General features: G+C 42.4%; 3 protein-coding genes across 16 annotated transcripts in view; all 3 read right to left on the bottom strand.

Moving 5' to 3' along the window:
* LOC114652414 (tripartite motif-containing protein 16-like) overlaps positions 1-26,323 on the bottom strand; it is a 1,097,043-nt gene that overhangs the window by 286,032 nt on the left and 784,688 nt on the right. Inside the window, exon 8 of the mRNA XM_051927927.1 lies at positions 12,066-12,806. The gene's annotated coding sequence lies outside the window, so the exon portion shown is untranslated. The remainder of the gene's footprint in view (positions 1-12,065; positions 12,807-26,323) is intronic.
* The window catches only part of LOC114643026 (tripartite motif-containing protein 16-like), a 1,170,030-nt gene that overhangs the window by 558,894 nt on the left and 584,813 nt on the right, over positions 1-26,323 (bottom strand). For 6 of the 14 annotated variants that reach the window (XR_007934991.1, XR_007934992.1, XR_007934993.1 and 3 more), the window contains exon 6: positions 16,455-16,520. The exons of 3 other annotated variants lie outside the window; for them this stretch is intronic. Coding sequence is in view for 7 of the 11 variants with exons in the window: in XM_051927895.1 (XP_051783855.1) it covers positions 16,455-16,520 (66 nt within the window). In the remaining 4 variants the exon portion in view is untranslated. Of the gene's footprint in view, positions 1-11,243; positions 13,158-13,559; positions 13,742-16,454; positions 16,521-26,323 lie in introns of those variants that run through there. 5 more of the 14 variants (XM_051927898.1, XM_051927896.1, XM_051927897.1 and 2 more) reach the window with 3 other exon arrangements.
* LOC127527845 (zinc finger protein 184-like) overlaps positions 1-26,323 on the bottom strand; it is a 579,825-nt gene that overhangs the window by 30,925 nt on the left and 522,577 nt on the right. The gene's annotated exons all lie outside the window — the stretch shown is intronic.

Raw genomic sequence — 26,323 nt, 5'->3', positions numbered from 1 at the left:
TCTCATGTATAAGCTATCTTCAGAGGCACAGAAGAATCCACACAGGAGAAAAACCTCATTGTTGTCCAGAATGTGGTAAGTCGTTCTCAAGGAGAAGCTGCCTTCAGAGACACAGAAGAATACACACTGGAGAATAACCTCATTGCTGTCCAGAATGTGGTAAGTCCTTCATATTTGGAAGCCACCTTCAGATGCACAGAAGAATCCACACAGGAGAAAAACGTCATTGATGTCCAGAATGTGGTATGTTGTTCTCAACCAGAAGCAATCTTCATAACCACATACAGTGGTGTGAAAAACTATTTGCCCCCTTCCTGATTTCTTATTCTTTTGCATGTTTGTCACACAAAATGTTTCTGATCATCAAACACATTTAACCATTAGTCAAATATAACACAAGTAAACACAAAATGCAGTTTGTAAATGGTGGTTTTTATTATTTAGGGAGAAAAAAAAATCCAAACCTACATGGCCCTGTGTGAAAAAGTAATTGCCCCCTGAACCTAATAACTGGTTGGGCCACCCTTAGCAGCAATAACTGCAATCAAGCGTTTGCGATAACTTGCAATGAGTCTTTTACAGCGCTCTGGAGGAATTTTGGTCCACTCATCTTTGCAAAATTGTTGTAATTCAGCTTTATTTGAGGGTTTTCTAGCATGAACCGCCTTTTTAAGGTCATGCCATAGCATCTCAATTGGATTCAGGTCAGGACTTTGACTAGGCCACTCCAAAGTCTTCATTTTGTTTTTCTTCAGCCATTCAGAGGTGGATTTGCTGGTGTGTTTTGGGTCATTGTCCTGTTGCAGCACCCAAGATCGCTTCAGCTTGAGTTGACAAACAGATGGCCGGACATTCTCCTTCAGGATTTTTTGGTAGACAGTAGAATTCATGGTTCCATCTATTACAGCAAGCCTTCCAGGTCCTGAAGCAGCAAAACAACCCCAGACCATCACACTACCACCACCATATTTTACTGTTGGTATGATGTTCTTTTTTTGAAATGCTGTGTTCCTTTTACGCCAGATGTAACGGGACATTTGCCTTCCAAAAAGTTCAACTTTTGACTCCTCAGTCCACAAGATATTTTCCCAAAAGTCTTGGCAATCATTGAGATGTTTCTTAACAAAATTGAGACGAGCCCTAATGTTCTTTTTGCTTAACAGTGGTTTGCGTCTTGGAAATCTGCCATGCAGGCCGTTTTTGCCCAGTCTCTTTCTTATGGTGGAATCGTGAACACTGACCTTAATTGAGGCAAGTGAGGCCTGCAGTTCTTTAGACGTTGTCCTGGGGTCTTTTGTGACCTCTCGGATGAGTCGTCTCTGCGCTCTTGGGGTAATTTTGGTCGGCCGGCCACTCCTGGGAAGGTTCACCACTGTTCCATGTTTTTGCCATTTGTGGATAATGGCTGTCACTGTGGTTCGCTGGAGTCCCAAAGCTTTAGAAATGGCTTTATAACGTTTACCAGACTGATAGATCTCAATTACTTCTGTTCTCATTTGTTCCTGAATTTCTTTGGATCTTGGCATGATGTCTAGCTTTTGAGGTGCTTTTGGTCTACTTCTCTGTGTCAGGCAGCTCCTATTTAAGTGATTTCTTGATTGAAACAGGTGTGGCAGTAATCAGGCCTGGGGGTGGCTACGGAAATTGAACTCAGGTGTGATACACCACAGTTAGGTTATTTTTTAACAAGGGGGCAATTACTTTTTCACACAGGGCCATGTAGGTTTGGATTTTTTTTCTCCCTAAATAATAAACACCATCATTTAAAAACTGCATTTTGTGTTTACTTGTGTTATATTTGACTAATGGTTAAATGTGTTTGATGATCAGAAACATTTTGTGTGACAAACATGCAAAAGAATAAGAAATCAGGAAGGGGGCAAATAGTTTTTCACACCACTGTAATAAGCCACACAGGAGAAAAACCTCATTGCTGTTCAGTATGTGGTAAACGGTTCCCACGTCCAAGCGCGCTTAGGCGCCACAGAATGATCCACACTGGAGAGAAGCAGTACACCTGTTCTTAATGTGGTAAAGGGTACTCTTCCAGAAAAAGTTTTCTGAGACACACGCAAAGTCATATTGGAGTAAAGCCTGTCCCAGAAATGATAAATGATCTTTCCAATGGCTCCTCAAGCAAAAAAAATGAAGGAGTATCTTCTGAATGCAGTAAAGGACTCTAGTTGAATGTACTTAATAAATACATAAGAATAGTGGAAAATATACGGAAAGTGGCAAACAGATCCTACATATAAGGTAACCTCAGAGCCAGATATGAACTCACACGGGAATGAACACACTGAAATATAACACGTTTCCCAAACGGCAAGAATCTTCTTCAACAACTTATAGGTGCAAGAAAAAAAAAACTCATAGTTGTCCTAAATGTGGTTAACGCTTTTCAGACAGCAGTGGCCTTCATAGTCATAAATGACTGGCCTACTTGTGGTAAGCCACTTAGCTGTTCTGAATGTTGAAAGATTTCATGAAGGACTCGGAAGCTGTACTGTCAGTATGGCAGCCATACAGGGACTGATCATCTCTGTGCCAGTGCTGTAACATAAGATGGTGAACAATACAAGCAACAGAATGAGGTAGCAATAGTATTGTGTGGTGATAACAACTTCAACCACAGATCACAACTGAAAAAGTTCAATGTAATAATGAAAAAATGGAGAAGGCACTGCACTGTGGATTTGATTTGACAACTACCAGGACGTACCACTGACAACAAGGGAAATATTTTTATTTCGGAGCTTTGGAGATGGGGCCTTATCTGAGTAGCAATGAACTTGTAACTTCTCTGGGATGTCATCTGATGGCTGACGCCTGGGCTGAGTGCAGACAGCCGTTCTTAACCCTGATAATAAAGAAGTCATTTAGTGACGTCAGGTGACAGTCAGTGCTGTCCAATGAGATACTGGAGAGGTACAGTCGAGGAGGACAGGGGACTAAAAAGAGAGCCATCACATGACAGACCAATGTAGAGGGGCTTAATAAGACTTTTACACTAATTTAGGTTATCATTTATAAATGATGAGAGTCTTTACAAACCAAACACATTCATCAGCTGTGTGTCAAGGGTGAGTCCAAAAGTGGGAATTTAAGAAGATCGAAATACAAATAAAATGAAATATTCAGGGATTGAAGAGAAATGTTTAAGACATGAAGAGGGCATCACAACAGCATGCTAGGGTTAGCACGGAGGACCACAGTTGTGAAGAATATCAATTAATGTATAGAAGGAAGATTATTTAAAATTGTAATAATAATAATTTTATGAGAAATAGGACAACATAATGAATGCACAACACAATGAAAATGAAATGAACTGATTTTATTTTCTGACATAGAAGAGAAAAAGGGAAGACAAAGCAGAAACACACAGGGATCTCTGCTACCCCAGTTGTTAATTTGATAAATTAACCTTAAAATATAACAGATGTTCCTTTGCTCCATGTCAGTATATCCTGGGGTGGTGTGTGAAGGACGCTCTATACTCTGATTGTGTTGGTTCAGGTTTCAGTTTGAGTTCTGCACCTTCTTCATATCGATATCCAAGACAACGTTTCTTCACGTTGAGACTACAAGCTGGAGGCCACAGGAGCTCAATAAACTCCAACAGCAGGATGGACGATTAGAAAGCTCTGCTCTGAGAGAGTGTCAGCTACACAAAACTTCAGCTTCATTTACTTGACAGAAAACTCCAAAAAGCAGAAATGGCCCCTTCTGTACCCCCATCACTGAAGGTCAAATTTGACCCCTCACTACTCGCCGTTGGTTCACTCTGCTTGGACTTTCTGTGTTTTGTAAGTTTATGTTTTATTTTCTGGCCACACTCTTTTTACATTTCATGTCATTGATGTTCTCAAATGTGTGAGTATAGCTTGACTCTTATAAGGACTTATCTAAAAAGGTTACATTGGCCATGAAATGCAAGAAGACAGAAAAATATAAAATGAGTAAACCACAAAATGAAGAGGTGACATCGATGAAATACACTCAGTGGCAGAGGTGACGAGGACAAAATCAGAAAGGACAGCACAGAAAAGGCAGGAACCGACTGAAAACAGAAGAAAGCTGATTGGTGGAAAGAACTGTCAGTCACTCCTGAGTGGACTGTTGAGGACAGCCGTGACATGGAGACTTCAAAGTTCATGTGTTTTTGATTTCAGATCTGTGACCATGCACTGACTAAGTCTGTTATTTATCAGTTAGCATGTTCTGAAACTGTAATGTCATCACAAAGATCACACAAACACGTAATGTGACATTTGTGATCAAACACTTTTGTTGATTTTTATGGCACCATTCATCAGCCCAGTATAGAGTGCCAGTTCCAGATCGGCAACCCCACTGCACCCCGTAGCACATTTGGAGTTTGGGACTGGAGCACAAAGTGGATGGCACTCTGAGAAGGACAGACTTGTAAGACGTGAACAAAGCCAGCTGCCCTCCCTGGTCTGTCTTCATTCAGAAGGACTCACCTGAGTGGTGGGATTGTTCTGCGGCGTTCCTGTTAGCCGACATTTCATCAGCTTGCTTTCTCCGTTTCATCTGATAATCAGCAGAGTTAATCAAAGATGAGCCAGGCCTGTTACAATGTGAACGTTCTTGACATTTTGGTTTGCTTTAAATATTTTTTCTGCTTCTTTACTTTGAGTTCTTGGAGGCCTTGTACATTACAGATTATTAATACATGAGCATTTGGTGTTAATAATGAATTGACAATTAATAAATTGTTTTTATTGCTAAATTGTAAGTGTGGCCTGTTGCCATTTTGTTGCTTTATCCTTCTTGACTGTGTTGTTAGGACGTGTTGCACTGTTGCCTCCCTAGAATTAAGTGCCACATCACCGACGCTCGGCCTCACACCCTTCATCACACGTGAGGCAGAATCCAAGATTGCAGATCCAACTGTTAATCCCATTCCCTGCTTTGCCAGTCCCTTGGCTGTGTGTGTATCGAGGTGTATGGCTGAAGCAAACCTCTCCTCAAGGAGTCTACAGCACCGGTCAGATGAAGAACTTGACGCTTTGGGTTTAGACATAAAACTGAGAATACCTCACGCTGGATATGCTGTAGACGAGTGAAAGGTAGTCTGGTGGGATAGACTAAGGTAATAAGGTAAATACAGTTAGACATGTTCATAGTCATTTTATCTTTTAATATTTATTTTTTATTTTTTGCCTTTGCTAAACAAGGTACAATATTGTGCTGTTTGTGTAGATAGATGGCTTCTCCTGAACGGTAACTATTCATTACACACACACACGCCTGCTTACCATCACCGTTATCAAGAACACACAAGGCACATGGAGACTTGACTGTTTCCTTGTTTAATTTACATCAGGGGGGTCCAACGTTGATCCTGGAGGGCTGCAGGTTTACATTCTAACCATTTTCTTAATTAATGACCCATTTTTGCTGCTAATTAACTTTTTTCCCCTTCATTTTAATTGACTTGCTATTTAAGACTCAAACCCCTTATCTGTTTCTTTTATTCCTTAATTAGCAACCAAACAGTAATGAAATACAAAATGACCCAACACATGACCAGATAACCTTTGCTGTCATACAGTATCAGAAAATAAAGAAAGATGAAGGTCTCGGTGACGCTGATCTGCTTTCTGCTGTGGTCAAGTGAGAGCACAGCCATGGAATTAAATAACGAGTTCAATTAACAACAACAATCGGCTTCTAATTAAGAAACTGGTTAGAGTGAAACTGGTGGGAGTTTGATACCCCAAGTGGTCATGTTGATAACACCTGGCTGGTCAATCGTTGGTTCACTTCATATCTCATTTTTATTTTGCTGCCATTGAAGGAAGTATAGAAGCAATTCAGAGGATTCTTCAATTAACAAAGAGAAGGGAATGGAAAAGAAGTCAATTAACATCTGAAATTGGTTACTGATTAAGAAAGTGTCAGGAAGGAAAACCTGCAGCCACTGCGGCCCTCTGGGGTCAGAGTTGGACACCCCTGATTTAGATCAGGAATCGGCAAGAGTGAAAGGGAAGGTCTACAGCAGGGGTAGGCAACGTCGGTCCTGGAGTGCCACAGTATGTGCAGGTTTTTGTTCCAACCCAGTTCCTTAACGAGAACTCAATTATTGCTGATGAAGCACATATTGCTTAAGTGACATTTTAATGCTTCATTTTAGTGGTCTCGCTTGTTAAGGTTCTCCAACCTTAATTGCTTATTTCAATCTTAAACTGCTGCATTCAGTGTTTTAATTGCTCCTTATTAGCAATAAGATGTAAAACAGGGGTAGACAATGTCGGTCCTGGTGAGCCGCAGTGGCTACAGGTTTTCATTCAACCCAATTGCTTAATTAGAAACCAATCATTGCCAATCTCAGACCTTATTTAATTTTATGGCTTGTTAGTCTGTGCAATGTAAGGCTTTTATATCGTAGATTTTTTTCCTTTCCAAGGATATCATCCAAATGATTTGAAGCCTAAAACAGATCATTTTCAGTCTGTCACATTTTTCTATTAAGTGTTTTATTAATCAAACCGTGCATGATGAACACACACAGATGTAATTGGAAAAAAGCTAGCTGGAGAACTGCTGGCTGCTTTGTCTTTTACATCTTATTGCTAATAAGGAGCAATTAAAACACTGAATGCAGCAGTTTAAGATTGAAATAAGCAATTAAGGTTGGAGAACCTTAACAAGCGAGACCACTAAAATAAAGCATCAAAATGTCACTTAAGCAATATGTGCTTCATCAGCAATAATTGAGTTCTCGTTAAGGAACTGGGTTGGAATAAAAACATGCACATACTGTGGCACTCCAGGACCGACGTTGCCTACCCCTGGTCTACAGGACGGTAGTGAGACCAGCTATGTTATATGGGCAGGAGAAGGTGGCACTGACCAGAAAGCAGGAGACAGAGCTGGAGGTGGCAGAGTTAAAGATGCTAAGATTTGCTTTGAGTGAAACGAGGATGGACAGGTTTAGAAATGAGGACATTAGAGGGTCAGCTCAGGTGGGACGGTTGGGAAACAAAGTCAGAGTGGTGAGATTGTGTTGGTTTGGACATGTGCAGAGGAGAGATGGTGAGTATATTATGAGAAGGATGCTAAGAATAGAGCTGCCAGGTAAGAGGAGAAGAGGAAGGCCTAAGAGAAGGTTTATGGATGTGGTGAGAGAGGACATGCAGGTGATGGGTGTGACAGAGCAAGATGACGAGGACAGGAAGATATGGAAGAAGATGATCTGCTGTGGTGACCCCTAACAGGAGCAGCTGAAAGAAGAAAACAAAGATGACGTCTACCTGAGAGCTGCACCTGACAACACGACCACAAACACCCTGGCATTTTGGAATAGGCAGTTTTAAGGTTTAAATGAGGTCAGACCTTAGTGGTTTTTAGACCTTTGCTTATACGTTTCATTTGCTGCATACTTCATCCGATAATCTAAAAGAAAATTAAATATACTGGAGGAGTTTCATCGACACTTCAATCAGGAATACAACATTAGGTGTTTCCAGATATACAGAATTACGGCTTGTCTACAGGTGTTGGTCATAAAATTAGAATATCATGACAAAGTTGATTTATTTCAGTAATTCCATTCAAAAAGTGAAACTTGTATATTAGATTCATTCATTACACACAGACTGATGTATTTCACATGTTTATTTCTTTTAATGTTGATGATTATAACTGACAACTAATGAAAGTCCCAAATTTAGTATCTCGGAAAATTAGAATATCAATTAAGACCAATGCAAAAAAAGGATTTTTTGGAAATGTTGACCAACTGAAAGGTATGAACATGAGAAGTATGATCATGTGCAGCACTCAATATTTAGTTGGGGCTCCTTTGGCCTGGATTACTGCAGCAATGCGGCGTGGCATGGAGTCGATCAGTCTGTGGCACTGCTCAGGTGTTATGAGAGCCCATGTTGCTCTGATAGTGGCCTTCAGCTCTTCTGAATTGTTGGGTCTGGCGTATTGCATCTTCCTCTTCACAATACCCCATAGATTTTCTATGGGGTTAAGGTCAGGCGAGTTTGCTGGCCAATCAAGAACAGGGATACCATGGTCCTTAAACCAGGTACTGGTAGCTTTGGCACTATGTGCAGGTGCCAGGTCCTGTTGGAAAATGAAATCTGCATCTCCATAAAGTTCGTCAGCAGCAGGAAGCATGAAGTGCTCTAAAACGTCCTGGTAGATGGCTGCGTTGACCTTGGACCTCAGAAAACACAATGGACCAACACCAGCAGATGACATGGCACCCCAAACCATCAATGACTGTGGAAACTTTACACTGGACCTCACGCAACGTGGATTCTGTGCCTCTCCTCTCTTCCTCCAGACTCTGGGACCTTGATTTCCAAAGGAAATGCAAAATTTACTTTCATCAGAGAACATAACTTTGGACCACTCAACAGCAGTCCAGTCCTTTTTGTCTTTAGCCCAGGCGAGACGCTTCTGACGCTGTCTCTTGTTCAAGAGTGGCTTGACACAAGGAATGCGACGGCTGAAACCCATGTCTTACATACGTCTGTGTGTGGTGGTGCTTGAAGCACTGACTCCAGCTGCAGTCCACTCTTTGTGAATCTCTCCCACATTTTTGAATGGGTTTTGTTTCACAATCCTCTCCAGGGTGCGGTTATCCCTTTTGCTTGTCCACTTTTTTCTACCACATCTTGTCCTTCCCTTCGCCTCTCTATTAATGTGCTTGGACACAGAGCTCTGTGAACAGCCAGCCTCTTTAACAATGACCTTTTGTGTCCTGCCCTCCTTGTGCGAGGTGTCAATGGTCGTCTTTTGGACAACTGTCAAGTCAGCAGTCTTCCCCATGATTGTGTAGCCTACAGAACTCGACTGAGAGACCATTTAAAGGCTTTTGAGTTAATTAGCTGATTAGAGTGTGGCACCAGGTGTCTTCAATATTGAACCTTTTCACAATATTCTAATTTTCTGAGATACTGAATTTGGGACTTTCATTAGTTGTCAGTTATAATCATCAAAATTAAAAGAAATAAACATTTGAAATACATCAGTCTGTGTGTAATGAATGAATCTAATATACAAGTTTCACTTTTTGAATGGAATTACTGAAATAAATCAACTTTGTCATGATATTCTAATTTTATGACCAGCACCTGTGTGTATATATATATTTATATATATATATGGTTTTACCAGCCAAGCGCTTTTTTTCCAACCTAGAAGACGTCTCTTGAAATTCATTTAATCGCCTCGTTGATTGCATGTCCTCCAAGGTAGTTTCAATCCCCATTTCCCACACCGAGTCATCGCCCCTTTTATGAGTGACTGTGTTAGTCGCCGTACTTCGTACAGGTCTTTGACTGCACTGAATACTTGTAACTGGTGTCGCCCGTTTGCTACTTTCGACAGGGAATGGAAGCAATTGTCGAGAAACAAAAATTATTTGTAAGTGATTTCGCATTAAAGAAATAGTAAAAACTTGATCACTTGGGTCAATACCTAAAGAAATACACACAGCAAATGCAATTGAGAATACACCAGAATCTGTATGATTTAATTGTTGCTGTGCGTCTCTATAAACTATGGGAGGTTTGTAAGGAAACAAAGCACGAAGGAAACGAAGCTGCTCTTCGGTGAGGTTGAATTTTTCATCAGCGTTTAAACTGTCATAGACATGAATTTCAGCACCATCATAACAGGTACACACACCAGTGAGTCACTCGTTCAGTAGCTGCAGAAGGTAATATTTGAATATGTTTTGCATTTTGTGGAATGGGCATTATAGGTATGTCAGGAGTCCACATTAGCAAAACCTCTTGAGGTTGGAAAATTGTATGCGCAGCTAAAATTTCGTTGAATTTGCACTTTCTTACACTTGTTTTATTTCGTTTATTGTACGTATAGTTCGTGGATACAGCTGACTGGAATTGCATGGATTTGGCTTAATATTTACAGATTTTATGGACTCCACTTTACTGGGAACAGCTGAGTCTGTGGATCACGGGACGAGACCTACGAACATTTCTTTGTACCTGGCGATCTAACACCTCGGGATGATCTGTCTCCGTGATTATATTCGCTATGCTGATCTGCTCCCGTTTCATCTTACAGTACCCTACGACCGGGAACTGATCTGATGTTCATACTAACCTGGCTTATGGCTTATGGCTCCGGGGCGATCACGCCTGAAATTCCCAAGCGTTACTGTTTATAGCTGTGTATTGGAACATCCAAATCCTGCTTCCTCCTCCTGCTGCTTGCTATCGCCGCTCACCTACGCTACCACACCCGCCTGTCCTACCGGCTCCGTTGTGCTGTGCTGCTTCTACACTGCTATCAGCTAAGTATCACTCACTATTTTAGCGCTTTGAGTACTGAGAAAAGCGCTATATAAATGTAATGGATTATTATTATTTATTATTAAGCACTAAAGTACAAAAACGAAGTCCCAGTGCGGACCCTGAGGGACACCACTTTTAATGTCACAAACTCGGAAAAGGTGCCCTGCACATTAACCCTTTGTGAACATAATTTAAACAATTGGGCCCACTGCTCCCCGTCACACTTGTACCCAAACAGAACCCAGAATGAGGTTAACTTTAATTTCTTTTTAGATGAAAGGGTCTCCTAAGAGAGAAAATGTAAAAATGTAGAATGTAGAAAATGTAGAAAATAAATATCTGGCACAATAAAATTAAACACATCTTACTGAACATTTAAATAATTATATTAAAAATTAAAGAAGGGATTAAAATATACTTACAAAGAAAAAAAAAATCAGGCATAATAAAGCAAAAACCTGAAGTGACCAAAATCCAACAAACCTAAACCAGAGCAGGAGACCAAAAGGACCACCAAACAACAAAACATCAAGCAGAGCCCACCAGACAGGACAGAGCCTAGTGTTGGAGCGGCTCTGTCATCTGAAGCTTCTTCTTAAATACCCCTGGGGGCGGAGCTCCAGCTGCAGTGTCAAGTGGCCCCGCCCCTCTGGGCTCCACATGAAACACACAGAAAAAAAAAGGCAAAACAAAACTAACAAAACATATAAACATGACACTTATAAGCAAAATATTCATCAACACACCATAAAAACAACAAAATCAATACCATTTACAAAAGAATTCGTTAAAAAATAACAAACTCAAAATGAAACATCACAGCTGACTTCGGTCCTCAATGCACTTCAACTTCTTGTGGTGTCCATGAGTGTCAAATTCGCCATTTAATGTCCATCTTTATTAGTAACTGTACATCTCAGTAGTGTGTGTGTGTTGGGGGGGGGGGGGGTTATGCTGGAGTGGGCATACGAGGGCACAGCGGACACACAGGGGCGCACGGGACACATGACAGAGCACAGACACTCAGATATGGAATGGAGAGCACTGCTCAGGTCTAAATGATCGACTTCACTGCTAGACTTACAAATCAAATATTCAATCCAAATCAACATCTTATTTGTTACTCACCCCATTGTCATATTCTGACTTTCCCAGCGCTATTAAGAAATGGATCATCAATACGGAGTGTTATATCTTCAGATCAGACAACACAGGAGATGTGACCAGAGGTGGTGACAAGTCAGAAGGTCACAGATGAGCAGATTTGACAAATGTCAGTCATCCTTATTGTTTATTCACCAAACACCACTGGGAGTTTATTATACAAAATGTAAATAATTATTAGATTTGTATTTTGTTAATACATAACGATTATTAAAAAGATTAATTCAAATAAATGTTCCTTTCTCATAGATAATCTTCCATAACCTAACAAAGCTGCACTCTCCTTAAAGCTAATGACAATATTAAGAAATCCGCACTAAATATCCATTTGATCAAACCCAAATCTTTCCTCCCCCTCAGCCTTGCCATTCATTTAATATTGAGAGTGGCCACTAGAGGGGGCAGTTTGGCTACAGAAGAATCAGCTCAGCTGTCAGCTCTGAAGGTCATGTGACTGTGTGATCGTGTCACCCTTATTTTGCTCTTATTTCATTTAAATCTTAATTAGTTTTGATATAATATTTAAAGTTCTTTATGTCAGGTGTTTTATTCTTGTGTTTTTACTTTATTCTTATTTCTTTTACACTGCACTGTATTCTTTTCTCCCCCCTTTCCCATGTGTGTAATATGGCGGGTGTCCACTAGAGGGCGCCACTGCACTTCAGTCCCACCCCTCAGTCCTCCTGTTAAAGTCTCCATTCGTCTGACTCTCTGATTGTTTCTCATTCTCTCCTTTCATATTTCACTGCTCAGGATTTCACTGAATGCTTTCTGCTTTTATCTTTTAGATTTCCTTTTTGTATGAATTGCTGTGTAATATTTAGAGTGGCCACAAGAGGCAGTAGTTTGGCGACTGACCAATCAGTGACCCCTTCTGTCCATTTGTTGTCTTTCTTATCTGATTTTCAATTTCAGGTTTGTGGACAAGGTGGGCCAACCCTGGACGGGGTGCCAGTCCACTGCAAAGCCACACATGTGCACCCATATCATGTGTGTGCCAACTGACCAAGAATTCATTTTGTGAAGATGTTGGAGCTTTCAGGGTACCAAGAGTGACAAATCTGGGGACAAGGAGGAGGTGCAGTTTAAAGTTTAATGTGACATCAACTTAAACACCAAACTCTGTCAGTATGGCCGACATCTGACTGACCGGTGAGTCCTCATCTTCAGACATTCACAGTGAATTCATTCTGAAGTGAAGGACCCTATGAGTGACCAATGGAGGGTCACAACATGTCTGGTGAGTGGACAACACTCCAGTCCCATCTGTCACTCTCTGCTCCTACATATAGTCACTATTCAAGAGCTCTCCATACTGAGTCTGTATAGCGCCTTTCAGCTGTGCTGATCCAGCAGGACCACATGCCTGTCCTACTTAACAGGTTACATTCAGTGACACTTGGGGGCCTCAGTAGTTGTTGGGGTGTCAGCCTGAAGGACATGTGGCTGTGAATCAACAGTGACCCCTGCTGGTCAGACTGGTATTGGTAGGTCTGAGGTTTCTCCGCCCCTCATTATGACACACACACCTGATTGGCTACTCAAACCCAATAATAATGGAGACCCTGACAGCCGCACTCGCCCCGCATTCTCATCCACAAATTCAATCACAGAGGTGCTGCCCCCCCAACCCACCCATCCTATAAATTTAATTTCACCCCAAACTACAAACCCAAAGAGGACCTGAGCTTGTGGGGACATCAAGTGACCGGTGGAGGGTACTGGTCAGTGGTCACATGGTGTCAGATGGCAGATTGTTACACTGCAGTGAAGACCAAACCCAAACCCTGGATAGAGGGGCTCAGTGAAGGAGGTGTTGAACCTGTGCAGGAGGGTCATTGTGTGTGAGACCCTATAAAATGACAGAGAGCCAGCAGGCCAGTCCAGAAACACACCTATTCTGGGGCTGTAGGGGGCGGTGATTACAATCTCCTTCTTATTGTGACGCACAGAGTACTGGGAAAGAGACCACACCAAACACCAGGACTTGTCGTTGTATCCAAGGCCGCACTCCCCACCATCTCCTTTCCTGGTCAGTCCTTTATATGCGACTCCAATCTTCATGAAGCGTTCACTGCACTCCACCTCCCAGTAACAGCAAGTCCCAGTCAGAGCCTCTCTGCACAGAACTTGGACACAGTGGTCAAATCTGTCAGGATGATCAGGATATTTGGCTTTTGTCCCCTCACATGTCACCTTCTTGTTCCCTTCAGACAGTCGGAGGTATCTGTTTGCTGTGTTGATGTCCAGTGTGAGGGGACAGAAGTCTGAAAGGAGAGAAAAGAAAACAAGTGAGGAAATCTGGGAGTGTGTAACAGGACTGGGGGCGGAGCACAACACAGACAATTAACAAGAACCAATCAGGAGCTGTGCTGACGAGACACTAATACTATGGAGCTCATCTGATTGGACAGAATCTGTGGGGATTTAAAATAAAATTCTGGAATCACAATAAATCCAAATCCCTTTTATTCTCCAGTACTTCATGTTCAGTAATCTGACTTGGTAGATTTGGAGCTCCTTATAACGGAACACAACATCACAGACAAATAACAGAAAGAGCTGAAGTTAAAAAGACAAACTTCACACCAAGTGGTAGAATAATCCAATTATAAAGGAGATGTGCCGATAGTGATGTGCTGGTGAGAGTGTGAGTGTGTATTCATGTGTCACACACACATGTCCTCACACTGTACACACAAACACACACACCTTCACACAGTCTCTGACAGAACACATGAACACACACAGAAGGCGTCTAAGTCACTGCTGGGAGAGGCTGTCGCTCTCGCTAAGAAACTCTGGAGGTGTCTGTTAGTTCGAGTTTGAATTGACTGAAGCGTTTGGGAGTTTGTGTGAAGAAGTGATGAGCTGCTGAGATGAGTCCGTGGTGGTCCTTATGACACGGTTAGTGACACGAGATGTCTACAGATCTGCACAGATGAAGAGCACAGCAGACCTCACCACACGCTGTCATTTATTTATGGAGTGTGCCGTTGGTGAGCCAAACCAGACACCAATGGAGAATGTGATTACACTTTCAATTACGGCTTTGTTAAACTGAACAAGGACTGGCTGTGAAATGTTTAATTTCTTTATCTGGTGTAAGAAGTCCAATCACCGCTGTGCCTTCTTAGTGATGTGATGGTGTTCATGTCCCAGCTGAGAGTGTCTGTGATTGTTGTGCTCAGAACTTTGAAGGAGGCCACCATAGTATCTATCTATCTATCTATCTATTGACTGCTGAATCATTCATTTCTAGTGTCAGAGGTTGTGACTGCTGTTTGTGAAAGTCAATGGCCATTTCCACTGTCTCGGGGGTCTTGAGCAGCAGGGTGTTGACGCTCACCAAAACACAAGACGAGACCCCTCTTTTCTAGAAGGTGTTTCATTGCTGTTAGTAATTAGACCAATAATGGTGGTGTCATCATAGAACTTAATGATTTAACTGAAGGATCAATGGACCTGCAGTCATTGGGGTACAAGGAGTAAAGTAGGGGGGCCGTCCACAGCCTTGAGGGGCACCTGTGCTGATACAGAGACAGTCTGAGAGGTGGGAGTCCACACAAACATACGAATGTAGCAGCAGACTCCAGCACCTTTGACTTGTTGTGATGATCAGCATCTCTAACTGCTCTGTAAAGCAGAAACCCCAGCAGTTCTAATGTGGAGTCAGGAACTGATGCAGTAAGCCAGGTGTCCACACAGCAATACGATGACCAGAGAGAATAATCCTTACTGGGGCTGAGAAGAAGATGAGGTTCTTCTGTTTTGGGCCTCAGTGGTCTGACGTTGATAAAACTAGTAAGGGAAGGGGCACTCGACAAGTGCGTCTCCTGAACCCCACGAGAGACCCTGAGCGCTTCCCCCTTCTCCTCTTCAGGTGGGAGTTACCTGGCTGGGAGTCGGAGTCTGCAGTCAGTGGTTCATAAGTGCTAAATCCATATGGAAGTGTCCTTAATCAGTGGAGGAGAAATGAAGTCCAATCCCAGTAGACAGGAGCTGATCTTGTGTGAATGTAATCCTCATATTGTTACAAAAGGCAAAGTTAACAGAGAAGAACAACACATCAACAGCGAGCAAACAACTGTGGCTGCCCTGATCAGCGCCGAAGTGACTCTGGATGAGACTTCTACTCCTCTCACCACCCACTCTTCTTCAGCTTTGATCTACTTTTTCTCCCAACTGTAACTTCCAGCTCTTCCCATGGATGTTGACTTGAATTCATTTTAGGGTGCGTGATGTCTTTTAACATCTAATAGCTTCCACAAAATTTTCCATGCCATCTTCTTTTGGTTTAATTCCTACAATGTGTTAAGTTGTGAATAAATAACAAAATTTGTTTTTTATGGAGAAAAGAATGGAGGATGTCAAGTAATTTGGTCAGCTTTAACTTATTTCACTTAAATTTGTGATTCTTTTTTAATCCAATGCTTGTTGCTGTGTCTGTATATCCAAACACTGTTTATGTATATGTTAATGATCGTGGGCATTGTGTTTTTTTATGTGAAACATGCTGAGCTGCTTTCATTGAATGCCATGTGCTGTATAAAGGGATTATTATTATCATCAATACTTTAAGGGAATGACTGAAGTTGAAAAGCATCAGAAAGGAGACACTGGAATACAGAAAGAGAAAACAGCAGGAAATGCTAAGTAAAAACTGTTAGAGAATAGAAAAAGGACAAGGGACACTGGAGTTCAGACTATTGTTAGGTAGATATGACGTAGTTGGCAGGATATCATTTTTATTTCCCATTAGTCCACTTGACACTTAAGTCTAACAGACTTCTTTGGTGCTTCCCTGTCCTGAATCTAAATATCCCATAATGCACCAGTCACAGGACCCCTGTCACTTTCAGCTCCTCAGTCACACCACACTCACATAATGCTTTCTGCTGGCAACACTTTCATATCATAAGCCTGACCCGAGATATTAAAAGTGAAATGATGATAAATTTAACGAATTGACAGACTCACATTGTAAAAACTCCTCTCTGTTCTGAGGTTCAGGAGGCCGTAGGGTGAAGATTGGAGCTTCATGACCTGAAAATACAAAGAAAAGAGAAGAATGGAGAATGTAAAGATTACGGTTGACAGTAGATTAATATTTTATATTGTGTTTAATCAAACTTTGTTTATGAAATTAATAGTGATCAATCGCACATTATGTTGCATATGTCAAAATGTTTATTGGTATCAGTTTAGATGAGGTGTCCATAATTACGTTGTATTTTACCATGTAATCACCTGTATAATTACAGAGTTACTAGGTGTTATTACCTGTACTTACTGTGTAATCCTGTGGTTAAGAACTTAACTGTAATTGTCATTCCACAATTTGTGTGCAAACCTCCTTAGAAAAATTGTGGAATAACAATTACAATTTAGTACTTAATTATATTGTTACACTGTATTACAAGGTAAGTACAAGGTAATAACACCTATTATTTTGTAATTATACAGGTAAATTCAATGGTACGTACAGCATATTTATGGATACTTAATCTAAATTGATTTTGGTTTATTATTATATCCTATTAACTACATCATTAGATCAGCTATAAATATAATAATGTCAGTATTGTGATATACCTAAATAATTCTTAGAGGATTTCAGAAATTCCATTCATTTTCAAATTTATGACAAACAACAGACAGTATTTTGCACATGTCTGTAACTTTGCTCAAGGATACTGTCATCATTATTTCAACCTTCTTAACCAGTTGCTAAGGCACACAAGTTTGTTCACATTTTCAGATTCCACAGTAGATCTCTTTTTGTGTACAATATGAAAAAGAAAAAAAGGAAGCTGCACAATGCAACATCGAACAGGAGCATCAAAGACTGATTTTGAAATGAAATAACAAACAACCTGAGTCACAACATCCTAATTCTATTGTCAGGTTGTAATCCAATAGTTTTGCTTGTTTGTATTTATTAATATTTTCATTCTGTTTTATGCTATAAATAACATTATTCGGCAAACCATTGAATTGCTTTGGTGGTTACTTATAGTTGCAGAAGCTCTAGAATGAATATCTAGTAAAATAAGGCCCTTTGTCATCGAGGCAACTGTTGTTACATTACAGCTTTAGGTGACAAAGCATTCTCAGCCTTTTTAATGTATGGTTTGAAGAAGTGATCACTTACATAAAACAACCCTGAAAGCAGCAATTACAATTCTGGGATTAAAAATCTCATGATATGATCTACTTGCAAATAATTCACACACAAAGAGCTGCCCTTTCTGTGTTCATAGTTATCTTAATAACAAGACACTTTATCATTACTTCAATAATTACAAGAACAACAATGCTACAATGCACAAGCAGACCTTTGGAAGCTCATAACTCACCTGCACAGTTCTAGTACTTTCTTCAGCCAGATTAGTTTATCAAACTCTGCAGATGTTAACATGGCCAGCTCTTCGTTGTCATGTGTGTACTGTATACTACTTTGATTTTACACAGAGAGATGTCTGAAATGTTAGTTTTAAAATGAAAGTTTCCGCCAAGAAGAATCACAGATGTCTCCTCCATTGTTACATTAATGACTTAATTTCACATGAATTGAGAAATGCAATGCTCCTGACCATGATATGTATGGGATAAAACATTTGTATATAGCATATAAGATAAAGTTCAGTTCAGGACATTGCAGCAGACTGCATGAAATGAGATGAGGTGAGATGAGAGCAGAAGAGCAGATCAGTGCAGTTCAGATGACAAAGGGGTGACCAGAGAAGGAACGGGACACTAAATTCTGGAATCTCACCATTACTTTGTGTTATTTTAATGGATCAAGGCTTTTAAATTAAGCTCAAGTGTTAACACATTAATGCTGACAGCTCTAGTTAAGATATAATTTTATAATGTTACATTCTTAAACATTAATTACAAATGTAATGCAGTTAAAATAAAAAAAACAAAACATGCAGATCAAGTCTGCACACAGAGCCCACCGGTGTGTCGATGATGCAGTGACTCTGAGTGTGAGTTTTATTTATCAACACCTTGATCAGCAGGGCAGATGTGAGGGTCTCGATTGTGGACTTGACCTCTGCTTTAGATACCAACATCTCAGAGCTCCACGATAAGAAACTGACCGAGTTCAGCCTGCCCAGTCCAATCCACCATTGGATCTCAGACTTTCTTCCAGGTAGTAAACAGTGCTGGTGCAGTTGGGCGCATACACATGTCTGACCTGTTAACCCTCGTCACCTCACTTTCTGTTTTCCTCTCCTGTGTTGTCAGTTGGCCACAGATCAGCAGTTCTGGTCATGGACAGATATTGTTAAGTTTCATTTATGTTCATCAGTGCAGAACTGCGTCAGCTTACAGGTTTGTTTAAACACACAGTATCATGATATGTATACATTATATAGTTTATTATTTGTAAAGTCTGTTAATGTGTGTCACCTGTGAACTTGTTATGTGCACTCAGTGGAGTGTTCAGGTGGTCCTGAAGTGGTCAGGGTTCTAATGCACTCCTCTAATTTGCTGATCTTTATCACCAAAATATATGAAGAAATACTCTCACTGTGTGAAACTCTCTTTAGTGTCAGTGTGTGTAATGAGTCTGAGTATACGACACCACACTTAGAAAACACATGAGCCTGTGGAAGCATGGTGGAGAATGGATTAATGTGAACTTTTAAAGAGGAGCCCATCTGATAAAATGTAAAAGGACAGAGAAGACAGCAGAAGCTCATTCAGATTTCGTCATATCACAAAGCACTGAAGTTGATCCCAATTCAGTTTCATTTATGTTGTCACAGCTTTCAATTTCACAACACTTCATTTGTACACCGAGCAGGTCCTGCCAGTTTAACACAACTTTCTGTTCCTTATTTTATGTTGGTTGTTATGCAGAGCAAATGCAAAGAATCCAAATGTGAAATAAAGATGTACCTTTAAGGGAGTAAACAGAAAAAGTATCTCTATATACATAAAGCAATAAACCGTCTTACGTGTGACATCTGTGCCAGGGCATAATGTCATCCAGTGTCCACCAGAGGGTAGCAATGTCCAAGGAACAGAAGAAACAAGAAGCACAAAGAAAGAGGAATGTATGGACTAGCATGTCCGGTGCTCAGAGGTTCATAAATGTACAACACGATCAAAACAGATAGACGTACCATTAACTGTGTTTAAAAAACAGGTGTTTCACTATGCTAATAAGAAATCAAATATTTACCTTAAACATTCAAGAACTCTGTTTAATATTAAAATGTGATATCACTCAGCTAGTCACTGTAACAGTAAAGGCTTAGAAACAAATGTAAAAGAGCAGGCCTTCTTCAGGCATCTCACTGTACCTGATATTGTCACCCTGGTCCTCCTAATGCAGTTTAACAAAACATGAACATTAGAACATTAGAGGCCTTTGTGGTCGTGTCATCGGACTTGCGGCCACATGTCTTGGACACTCGGGTGAAGAGAGGGGCGGAGCTATCAACTGATCACCACCTGGTGGTGAGTTGGCTTCGATGGTGGGGGAGGATGCCGGTCAGGCGTGGTAGGCCCAAACGTGTTGTGAGGGTCTGCTGGGAACGTCTGGCAGAGCCCCCTGTCAGAAGTAGCTTCAACTCCCACCTCCAGCAGAACTTTGACCACATCCCGAGGGAGGTGGGGGACATTGAGTCCGAATGGGCCATGTTCCATGCCTCTATTGTTGAGGCAGCTGACCGGAGCTGTGGCCGTAAGGTGGTCGGTGCCTGTCGTGGCGGCAATCCCCGAACCCGTTGGTGGACACCGGCGGTGAAGGATGCCGTCAAGCTGAAGAAGGAGTCCTACAGGACCCTTTTGTCCTGTGGGACCCCGGAGGCAGCTGATAGGTACCGGCAGGCCAAGCGTAATGCGGCTTTGGTGGTTGCTGAGGCAAAAACTCGGGCATGGGAGGAGTTTGGGGAGGTCATGGAGAACAACTTTCGGACGGCTTCGAGGAGATTCTGGTCCACCATTCGGCGTCTCAGGAAGGGGAAGCAGTGCAGTGTCAACACTGTATATGGTGGGGATGGTGCGCTGCTGACCTCGACTCAGGACGTTGTGGGTCGGTGGGGGGGGAGTACTTCGAAGACCTCCTCAATCCCATTAACATGCCTTCCAATGAGGAAGCAGAGCCTGGGGACTCAGAGGTGGGCTCCCCCATCTCTGGGACTGAGGTCACCGAGGTGGTCAAAAAACTCCTTGGTGGCAGGGCCCCGGGGGTGGATGAGATACGCCCGGAGTTCCTCAAGGCTCTGGATGTTGTAGGACTGTCTTGGCTGACACGCCTCTGCAACATCGCATGGACATCAGGGACAGTGCCTCTGGATTGGCAGACCTGGGTGGTGGTCCCCCCTCTTTAAGAAGGGGGATCGGAGGGTGTGTTCCAACTACAGAGGGATCACACTCCTCAGCCTCCCTGGAAAAGTCTGTTCAGGGGTCCTGGAGAGGAGGGTCCTTCAGGAGGAACAGTGTGGTTTTCGTCCTGGTCGCTGTAATAAAAAGGTTTTCTCTGTAACAGGAGAAGGGATGAAATAAAGGAGTAAGAGGGGGGGGATTGGTCGCTTCAGTGCAAAACCAGCTACAAAGATTGGAATGTTTGGGATGATAGCGAAAGAATGTGCAAAAACTTGCTTCTCATAAAGAGTTTCAGAATGTTATGGGAATACAGTCAATGCCATGTACTTGTTTTTCACTTCGAGGGGCTTCATTGAAGGGCAACGCTTGTTATTGTGTGTCTTCTGATACTAGGCACCATCTCAGTGAGGGCCAAGTAGAAGAAAAACAATAAGATGTCCCGTGGGAAGAAGGGTGTGCAGAAACTGATCACTTCTGTATACACTGCTTACACGTAAGCCATTTTGGGTAAGGACACTCAATTAGTATATAAGGGAAGGTTCCGCCCTCAGTTTCTTCGGAAGCTCAACCGTGGGGAACGTGCACACCGCCCGGTATTGGACCAGGCTCACGAGTTGATCCTCTGACGAGACTGACACGCGGGCTCCCTCAGTCTACTGGTCTAGGATGATGGCTCTGGGTCTTTTGATATTACTGTAAGTATAGTATAATTCACATATCTGTATTACTGTAAGTCAATAGTATAATTCACATATCTGTATTACTGTAAGTCAATAGTATAAATCATATATCTTTGTCAATAGTACAATTCCTATATCTGCATGTATATTGCTATTATATTGTATGTAACTGATATTATATTTGAACAAGTAAACAATTGAAGTATTGGACCTTTCCTCTCTGATTCTTGCCTGCTTATTTTCTGTTAAAACCTTTGAACCATTTTCCCAAACTAAAACAGTCGCGGAACAGTGGACCAGCTCTATACCCTTAGCGGGGTCCTGGAGGGTGCATGCGAGTTTGCCCAACCAGTCTACATGTGTTTTGTGGACTTGGAAAAGGCATTCGACAGTGTCCCTCGGGGAATCCTGTGGGGGGTACTCCGAGAGTATGGGGTACCGGCCCCCCTGATAAGGGCTGTTCGGTCCCTGTACGATCAGTGCCAGAGCTTGGTCCACATTGCCGGCAGTAAGTCGAACCCGTTTCCAGTGAGAGTTGGACTCCGCCAGGGCTGCCCTTTGTCACCGATTCTTTTCATAACTTTTATGGACAGAATTTCTAGGCGCAGCCAAGGCGTTGAGGGGGGTCCGTTTGGTGGGCTCAGGATTGGGTCACTGCTTTTTGCAGATGATGTTGTCCTGTTTGCTTCATCAGGCTGTGATCTTCAGCTCTCTCTGGATCGGTTCGCAGCCGAGTGTGAAGCAGCTGGGATGAGAATCAGCACCTCCAAATCCGAGACCATTGGTCCCTCAGCCGACAAGGGTGGAGGTGGGCCTCTCAGGGATGGTAGCGAGATCCTGCCCCAAGTGGGAGGAGTTCAAGTATCTCGGGGGTCTTGTTCACGAGTGAGGGAAGAATGGAGCGTGAGATCGACAGGCGGATCGGTGCGGCATCCGCAGTGATGCGGGCTCTGACTGTCGTGGTGAAAAAGGTGACCGAAAGAACGAGATCGCGAATACAAGCAGCTGAAATGAGTTTCCTCCACAGGTGTCTGGGCTTTCCCTTAAAGATGGGGTGAGAAGCTCAGGTCATCCGGGAGGGGCTCAGAGTAGAGCCACTGCTCCTCCGCATCGAGAGGAGTCAGATGAGGTGCCTCGGGCATCTGATCAGGATGCCTCCTGGACGCCTCCCTGGTGAGGTGTTCCGGGCACGTCTAACCGGGAGGAGGCCCCGGGGAAGACCCAGGACACGCTGGAGGGACTATGTCTCTCGACTGGCCTGGGAACGCCTTGGGATTCTCCTGGAAGAGGCTAGAAGAAGTGGCCGGGGAGAGGGAAGTCTGGGCATCTCTGCTCAAGCTGCTGCCCCCGCGACCCGACCTCGGATAAGCGGGAGACAATGGATGGATGGATGGATAGAACATTAGAACACTCTAGACAAGAACAGGCCATTCAGCCCAATGAAGCTCGCCAGTACTATCCACTTATTTCTTCCAAGAAAACATCAAGTCGAGTTTTGAAAGAACCCAACGTCTTACTGTCTACCACACTACTTGGTAGCTTATTCCAAGTGTCTATCGTTCTTTGTGTAAAGAAAAACTTCCTAATGTTTGTGAAAAATTTACCCTTAACAAGTTTCCAGCTGTGTCCCCGTGTTCTTGATGAACTCATTTTAATATAACAGTCTCGATCCACTGCACTAATTCCCTTCATAATTTTAAACACTTCAATCATGTCACCTCTTAATCTTCTTTTGCTTAAACTGTAAAGGCTCAGCTCTTTTAATCTTTCCTCATAATTCAACCCTTGTAGCCCTGGAATCAGCCTAGTCGCTCTTCTCTGGACCTTTTCTAGCGCTGCTATGTCCTTTTTGTAGCCTGGAGACCTTAACTGCACACAGTACTCAAGATGAGGCCTCACCAGTGTGTTATAAAGCTTGAGCAGAACCTCCTGTGACTTGTACTCCACACATCGTGCTATATATCCTAACATTCTGTTAGCCTTCTTAATGGCTTCTGAACACTGTCGGGAAGTCGATAGCTTAGAGTCCACTATGACTCCTAAATCCTTCTCATAAGATGTACTCTCGATTTTCCGACAGCCCATTGTGTATTCAAACCTCACATTTTTACTTCCTATGTGTTATACTTTTACATTTACTGACATTAAATTTCATCTGCCACAAATCTGCCCAAGCCTGTATGCTATCCAAGTCCTTCTGTGATGATATAACGGATTCCAAATTATCTGCTAATCCACCTATCTTGGTATCATCTGCAAACTTAACCAGCTTGTTACTTATATTCCTATCTAAATCATTTATATATATTAAAAATAGCAGCGGCCCTAGCACTGACCCCTGTGGAACATCACTCTTAACATCAGCCAGTTCTGATGAAGTTCCTCGCACCATCACCCTCTGTTTCCTGTGTTTGAGCCAATTCTGCACCCATCTACAAACATCACCCTGAACTCTCACCTCTTTTAATTTGATGCCCAACCTCTCATGTGGCACCTTATCAAATGCTTTCTGAAAGTCCAGATAAATAATATCATAAGCTCCACTTTGATCGTATCCTTTTCTTGCCTCCTCATAGAATTCCAGCATGTTAGTAAAACACGACCTCCCTTTTCTGAGCCCATGCTGACTGCTTAGAATAACTCCTGTCCTAGCCAGGTGTTGCTCGATCTTTTCCTTAATAATTTCTTCCATTAATTTTCCTGTGATGCATGTTAAGCTTACTGGCCTATAGTTGCTTGGATCTGCCCTGTCACCCTTTTTATATAATGGGATGATATTTGCCATTTTCCAGTCCTTCGGAATCTCTCCAGTGTGCAGTGACTTCCTAAAAATGTGCTGTGACGATGCGGGTTCAGCTCCATGCTCCCATCGGCTGTTAGGGAGCCCTTGAACCCAACACCGTCGGTAATGTCACCGATGAGCTAGACAGTGAGGCAATAAACAATTGAGCAAGAGGATGGTTAAAAAGTGCAAAGGTGCTTTTATTAAAAGAACAAATCAAAAGTGCAACAGTGCAGTTTTCAAAGTTCAATAAATAAATAAACAATCCATTAAAGAAACGTGGAGGTTAAAAGACACAAAAACAACAATCCTTTAAAACAAGGTTCAAAACGAAGTTCAAACATCTACAAGAAGCAGTCTTTAAAAACAAATGACAATCCCAGTACTTCTTAGTTACTCTGGCGGTCCCCCTGCTACTCCCGTTTGGGCTGCTCTACAGGCGAGACGCTCTTTCTGCAGCTGGCCTTCTACCTGCTCCTACTGCAACTGTCAGTAGCCTTTCCGATCCTCGGCTCCGGTCGGCTTACCCTGACAGTGACCTGGGAAATTCACCAACGGCCAAGGCTCTCACGTGGTGGACACCACGTTCCCAAGTCCCGATTCCCCGCGGTCTTCCGTGGAGAATCATCCACTTTCTCGTCACTCACATCCTTCATAAAGCTCTGCGGGAGCGACAACAACTACGCCTGGGGTGTCGGCCTCACATCCAGGTTGTCTGTTCAGCTGCTGTGAGCTTGTTCACTCACTCACTCGCACCGGCGCACTTGCTCTCTCTCCCTTCCATTCTTCCTTCCTGCAACCTCCGTTTCTTTCAGTCTCTTACTTTTACTTCTCTTTCTTTCCTGTTCTTCTCCCCCCTTAACTGGCTCGCGCTTCGCTATATATGCGGGGAGGACATGGCAGTTGCAGCCCATTAGCCACAGGATCAATCATGGATGTGTGCAGTTTCCCACCTGTGCACGTAGGTGAAAACCGCCCACACCGCAGATCACCCTGCGGCTTGCTACAGCCACCACGCCCCCTCACTAAGCCGCAAGCGCGGCGATTATTTATTTAAAATAAAACAGCCTTTGCTGGAAGAGCTGTGGACCCATAACACCACATATGCATCAAGGGTTTATATATGTACTCACTAGCCTCCTTAAGAACACGAGGATAAATATTATCTGGTCCTGGTGATTTGTTCGATTTCAGCATATTTAATCTGAACAGTACTTCTACCTCTACAATTTCCAAATCCCTCAGTACCTCCTTAGTAGTCCCTGTTACCTCTGGGAGGTTATTCACTTGCTCACTTGTAAACACCTCAGAAAAATGTAAGTTTAAGGCATCCGCTATTTCACTGTCTGTATCTTTTAATTCCCCTTTACTATTCCTGATGCACTTGACCTCCTCCTTGACTGTTCTTTTACTACTAAAATACTGAAAGAATCTCTTAGGGACTTCTTTCACCTTATCTGCTATATTCCTCTCCAACTGTCTTTTAGCCTTCCTGATATCCTTCTTAATGGTTGCCCTCATGTTCTCATGCACTCTACAATTCACTTTGCAGTCATTAGTCTTATATGCCTTATGAAGCAGTTTTTTCCTTTGCAACTTCTTTTTTAAATCTTTATTAATCCACCGTGGAGTTTTTTTTAGTTTCCTGTTAATTCCAAATTTAGGTATGTATCTGTCCTGCATTACATGTCAAACATTTTTAAACCTGTTCCACTGCTCTTCGACTGTCTCCACACTTAAAAGCTTATCCCAGTGTATCCTACTTAGACTTTGTCGCATCTGCTCAAAATTAGCCCTACCAAAGTTCAACTTAACAGTTTTAGTCTTTGCATCTGCACTCTTACAAAATACTGAGAATTGTATGACATTATGGTCACGTGACCCTAGTGGTCCAATCACCTCTACACCCTCAATTCTATCCTGATTATTACAAAATACTAAATCCAGACAGGCTTCACCCCGTGTTGGTGCTTTAACATGCTGTCTTAGAAAACAGTCACTGATTACTTCTAAAAACTCCTGCTCTTGTACTCCGCCAT

The sequence above is a fragment of the Erpetoichthys calabaricus genome, chromosome 5 (assembly GCF_900747795.2).
Source record: "Erpetoichthys calabaricus chromosome 5, fErpCal1.3, whole genome shotgun sequence".
Lineage (NCBI taxonomy): Eukaryota > Metazoa > Chordata > Cladistia > Polypteriformes > Polypteridae > Erpetoichthys > Erpetoichthys calabaricus.
Note: the sequence above shows the minus strand (reverse complement) of the source record. Positions and strands in the feature narration are given on the sequence as shown.